General features: G+C 42.4%; 1 protein-coding gene across 3 annotated transcripts in view; it reads right to left on the bottom strand.

The window, feature by feature from the left end:
• Positions 1–6,000, bottom strand: part of cntnap2a (contactin associated protein 2a) — an 843,773-nt gene that overhangs the window by 620,635 nt on the left and 217,138 nt on the right. For 2 of the 3 annotated variants that reach the window (XM_061921960.1, XM_061921959.1), the window contains exon 1: positions 5,935–6,000. This exon is cut by the window's right edge and continues 85 nt beyond it. The exons of the other annotated variant lie outside the window; for it this stretch is intronic. In XM_061921960.1, coding sequence (XP_061777944.1) covers positions 5,935–6,000 — 66 coding nt within the window. The remainder of the gene's footprint in view (positions 1–5,934) is intronic. 3 annotated transcript variants of the gene reach the window in all.

The following is a 6,000-nucleotide window of genomic DNA, read 5'->3' on the forward strand; positions in this document are numbered from 1 at the left end:
CCAGAGCAGGGGTAGGGAACCTATTGCTCTAGAGCCAGATGTGGCTCTTTTGATGACTGCATCTGGCTCTCAAATACATCTGAGCTGACATTACTTAACACGATTAGTAATGAATAATTCCGCCAGTAATCGGTGTTAAAAATAACGTTTATCATATAAAACATTCTTATGCATTTTAATTCATCCATCCGTTTTCAACCGCACCTGTTCAAGAAGTCACATCAATGGTAAGAAGTCCATCCATCTATTCTCTACCGCTTGTCCCTTTTGGGGTCGCGGGGGTTGCTGGAGCCTATCTCAGCTGCATTTGGGCAGAAGGCGGTGTACACCCTGGACAAGTCGCCACCTCATCACAAGGCCAACACAGATAGACAGACAACCTTCACACTCACATTCACACACTAGGGACCATTTAGTGTTGCCAAAGAAGTATTTTATTTATTATTGGTTAGCTTCAGAATAAAAATGATATAAAATATAAGACTTATACTTTAAAAATGTAGGTCTTACTTAAAAAATGCATGCATTTAGTTGTATTCAGTGTTAAAACATATAATACGGCTCTCACGGTAATACACTTTAAAAAATTTGGCTTTAATGGCTCTCTCAGCCAAAAATGTTCCCGACGCCTGGTCCAGAGTGATTGACCACTTTGCAAAAATGAAAACGAAACGTTACAGTTTACTTCTCAGAAAATGATTCCCTGAACAGACACACAACAGTTGTTCATTTATTCTACTACTGTGGCTTTATTGTTTTGTGTATATTTTCTAGTTTTGTGTATCTGAAATCGGATTAGCCACATTGCCATAAATGAAAATTAAATAATATAAAAGAACCCAGAGATGTAGGGGTGCTTTATTTTTTGTTGTACTTTTGTAGATGTTAAATTTGTTAAAATTTGGTAAAAATGTGTTTAAATTTGTTAAATTTTTGCTTTTACCAGCAGCCGTTTAGAAGTCTGGAGTAAAAAAGTGCACAAGTAGGTCAAATGCATTAGTTAATTTCAGGTGGTTAATCAAAGATCCATACAACATAATCTGATATGATTTCATAGTTTAAAGCACTATTTATGTATTTTTTATGATAAATAAGTGCTAAAAATGTTTTTGCTTGCGCGCTTTGCACGCTCACATGAATTATTTGTGCCCCAGGTGTGCCCCAGTACAGTACGAGGTCTAGTGACGCCCCTGGTCAACACTAAACGGTTCCTTGTGTGTGAATGTGAGTGTGAATGTTGTCTGTCTATCTGTGTTGGCCCTGTGATGAGGTGGCAACTTGTTCAGGGTGTACGCCACCTTCTGCTTGTGTGCAGCTGGTACAGCTCCAGCATCCTCTGCGACCCCATAAGGGACAGGCGGTACAAAATGGATGGATGGATGGATGGATGGATGGTTAATAGATTTCAGTGTGAGTACAAGTACTTTTTGAGCATATTTTTGTCACAAAAATTTATATTGATTTTTGCAAAATCTTACATCCTTAGTCTGCACACAATTATCATTTACCAAGTGTTAGAAGAACTGCCAGGAAGGACAAAAAAATTCCACAGTCTCGGTTCTCTCTTTTGTCTGTTTCAAAAACCAGAGTGCTCGAAAAACTGTCATGAAAGACCACAAGTTCATACCAATAAGCGTTGTACGGTATAACGGTATTAGTATAGTACTGTAATACTAAAAAATAATTTTCGGTACGACACTGTGTCTGAAATGTACCGGTCCCGCACCCCCCGTGCCCACATCGAAATCACGTCGTGACATTGATGGTTTACAAGCAGACGGGCATGTTCGGCGGCACATGATCACAGAGTACTTACAAGCAGTGTGTAGACAGAAAAGGGAGAATGGACGCATTTTGACTTAAAAACCAACAATAAAGGTGAAGTTAAAAAACTGAAACGCCCTCAGGAAGCTAACTAACTAGTGGCTAACATCCATTTGCCGTCTGCAGTGTTTTAGCTACTTCCAAATCACTAATTTTCGCCTCCATGGTGACGAATCAAGTGAGTTTATTACAAGTATCAACCCTGCAGGACGAGGAATAGCTAAACATGCTTCACTACACACCATAGCTCACAGGTGTCAAAATGTAAACAAACGCCATTGGTGGATCCACACCTAACATCCACTGTATTGATATCAAGTACAGGCACGTCCGTAGTTGATACTACTATGATTCCGTTAATATTTTTTGGCATCACAACATCTATCGTTTAAAAAAAATATATATTATAGCGTCTCGGAAGAGTTAGTGCTGCAAATGGTTCTGGGTATTTGTTCTGTTGTGTTTATGTTGTGTTACGGTTCTCACGAAATGTGTTTGTCATTCCTGTTTGGTGTGGGTTCACAGTGTGGCGCATATTTGTAACAGTTTTAAAGTTGTTTGTACGGCCACCCTCAGTGTAACCTGTATGGCTGTTGATCATGTATGCCTTGCGTTCACTTTTTTGTGTGTGTGTACAAGCCGCATATACTATGTGACTTGGCCGGCATGCTGTATGTATAGAGGAAAAGCGGACATAACGACACGTTGTGGAGAACGCTAAAGGCAGTGCCTTTAAGGCACAACCCCAATATTGTTGTCCGGGGAGAAATTCGGGAGAATGGTTGCCCTGGGAAATTTTCTGGAGGGGCACTGAACTTCGGAAGTCTCCCTGGAAAATCAGGAGGGTTGGCAAGTATGAGTATAAGCGGTGAATGCGGTGTTACAGCGGCACCGCCGCTGTATAATACCGGCGGGCCAGCTCTAATGTTAATTTTTTATTTTGCCTCAAGGGCCAAATGAAATTACACGGCGGGCCAAATTTGGCCTGCGGGCCAGAGTTTGACACCTTTGGGTTGGTGCGTCTGCCTCACAATACGAAGATCCTGCAGTCCTTGGTTCAATCCCAGGCTCGGGATCTTTCTGTGTGGAGTTTGCATGTTCTCCCCGTGAATGCGTGGCTTCCCTCCGGGTACTCCGGCTTCCTCCCACTTCCAAAGACATGCACGAATTGATTAACGTGGACCCCGACTTAAACAAGTTGAAAAACTTATTCGGGTGTTACCATTTAGTGGTCAATTGTACGGAATATGTACTGTACTGTGCAAACTACTAATAAAAGTATCAATCAATCAAAACCTGGGGATAAGTTGAATGGCAACACTAAATGGTCCCTAGTGTGTGAATGTGAGTGTGAATGTGGTCTGTCTATCTGTGTTGGCCCTGCTATGAGGTGGCAACTTGTCCAGGGTGTAGCCCGCCTTTTGCCCGATTGTAGCTGAGATAGGCGCCAGCGACCCCAAAAGAGAATAAGCGGTAGAAATGGATGGATAGGTGGATATTACATGTTAGGTTGCTTCTTTCCTTTTAATGCATTCAAGTTTTTGCACGGCAAAATGCAGTCTTTGCAAGCATCCTCTATATTTTACTTAGTTGTGTGTGTGCGTGTGAGAGCCTTCCTGCACAGCCCCTTGCTGTTCCGCGCTAATGGAGAACATGTGGTAATAACAGTGATCTATCACAGCAAAAGCTTGGCATTGCCAACCACCGTGTGAGCGGAAGCAGGCACAGCAGGAGTGCAGGGATGACAGCAAGGACAACACAAGCAAACTATGGGAGGATACTCGACACAAAAGGGGCATATACTGCACTCGCCGGTATCATCTCACATCTGGTTAAAAATGAAGACGAGGAGCTCCCCCGTATTGCTACCAAGCCATCCAGTGGAGTTTAGGGAATAATAGATGGGCCTATTTACAAGTTGAACCATGAGAATAGGAGATAGGACGTTTCCCAACAGCAGAGATTAGCAATGGATGGGAAGAAGAAGAAAAAAATTGGGTCTTTTGTTTGTTTTGCCCATCTCTTGTCTGATACTCAGGGTATTCATTTTCACCGGGATTCTAATTGAAGCTCAAATAATCTCCCGCTGTTGATTTACCTTGAAGTATTTAGGTTGCCCGGCTCAAGGCGATGCACTGAAACTTAAGCACTCATTTATTCTGTCCAACAATCTCTGCCAGACAAAGAAAAACACGCTTTTATCCATTTTGTCCCCGGGGTTCTTTTAAAGCGGGCTTGGAGAGCCAAACAACAAAAGTCGCTCATCACTCAAATGCTCATTCAAGCCTTGTTTCATCAATTCACCCCTACCATAAAGTCTGTTTTGCCCCCCCACACACACACACCTCCTCCTGCATGCCGCCTCGTTCTCATTTCTCACCTTTTTTCAATTGTCACCTGTCTCCGCTTGTTTTATTTGTTTGCCGCTCGCTCATTGTTAAGTAGTTCTCATTGGCAGCCATTTATTTCCCTCTCATCTTCGCCACCTTGTGCACCGACTGCCATCGCCCCCAACGCTCGACTCATCACTCCTATTGCTCTATCTGACACCGCTGTTCTCCCTGTGCTACCCGTCTTTTGCAGTCTGTCGCTCAGTGACAGGTGTGAGCCTTTGTATCAGAAAGGTGCCAGTGAAGAACCAGGGAACAAGTGGAGCACATGTTTCCCACTTTGAAGCAGCATATCCGAATGGGAGCCAGCAGAGGAGCTTTAGTTCCCCTTAGATGTGCATGAGAACCAACTAATGGGTACCTGTCTAAACCCCCATTTTGAAAGACAAGTTAAATGCTTTTTGAGGACAATCTGCGTGCGTTGTGCAAAATCCAAATATGGGACATTTAGAGGCTGTCGCTTGGTAACTGGTATGTTTAGCTCTCTTCACAGATCCTCTGTGAGATTGGTCTTCAACCCAGTGTTTTACAACCTTTTTTGAGACAAGGCACAGTTTTTGCATTTAAAAAATCCGGAGGGACACCATCAGCAGAAAACGTTAAACAAATGAAACTCCGTCAGGTCGATGTGCCTTATTTCGAGTTGGTTGGTGTTTTCCGATGTGTCGTGCTCTTATTTTGGTGGCCCTTCCTGTTTTGTTGGTGTATTCCTGTAGCAGTTATTTCATGTTTTTCTTTGAGCGCTATTCCGCACACCTGCTTTGTGTTAGCAAGCAAAGCTAATTTAAGTTGTTGCGATCCTTCTTTGTGTGGACATTGTTGATTGTCATGTCATGTACGTACTGTACTTTGTGGACGCTGTAGGTTTTTGCTGTTGTCCAGCATTCTGTTTCTGTTTACTTTGTACCCAGTTCAGTTTTACTTTCGTTTTGCATAGCCATCCCTATCATACTTGCTAACCTTGAGGTAAGGTATGGGACGGAGGCGTGGTTGGGGCGGGGGCGTGGTCAAGAGTGGAGGAGTATATTTACAGCTACAATTCATTAACTTGAGTATTTCATATATATATATATATATATATATATATATATATATATATATATATATATATATATATATATATATATATATATATATATATATATATATATATATATATATATATATATGGCTTCACGGTGGCAGAGGGGTTAGTGCGTCTGCCTCACAATACGAAGTTCCTGCAGTCCTGGGTTCAAATCCAGGCTCGGGATCCGTCTGTGTGGAGTTTGCATGTTCTCCCCGTGAATGCGTGGGTTCCCTCCGGGTACTCCGGCTTCCTCCCACTTCCAAAGACAGGTTGATTGGAACCACTAAATTGGCCCTAGTGTGTGAATGTGAGTGTGAATGTTGTCTGTCTATCTGTGTTGGCCCTGCGATGAGAGGGCGACTTGTCCAGGGTGTACCCCGCCTTCCGCCCTATTGTAGCTGAGATAGGCGCCAGCGCCCCCCGCGACCCCAAAAAGGGAATAAGCGGTAGTAAATGGATGGATGGATATATATATGTATGAAATACTTGACTTTCAGTGAATCCTAGCTACATATATTTATTTTATTATGTATAAAAATAAAATAAATAGTTTAATTTCAGACGGCACCTATCAAATACACAGTAATAAAAACACAGTTCTACTAACTGTACTGTGCTTGCTGGTTACTGCAAAAAAAACAAAACACTTACCTTTCACTATTTGATTAACCTTTGTTCTGCCATGTGTGTACTGGCGAGCGATCTCCGAATCCGGGA

The sequence above is a fragment of the Nerophis ophidion genome, linkage group LG15 (assembly GCF_033978795.1).
Source record: "Nerophis ophidion isolate RoL-2023_Sa linkage group LG15, RoL_Noph_v1.0, whole genome shotgun sequence".
NCBI classification, from domain to species: domain Eukaryota; kingdom Metazoa; phylum Chordata; class Actinopteri; order Syngnathiformes; family Syngnathidae; genus Nerophis; species Nerophis ophidion.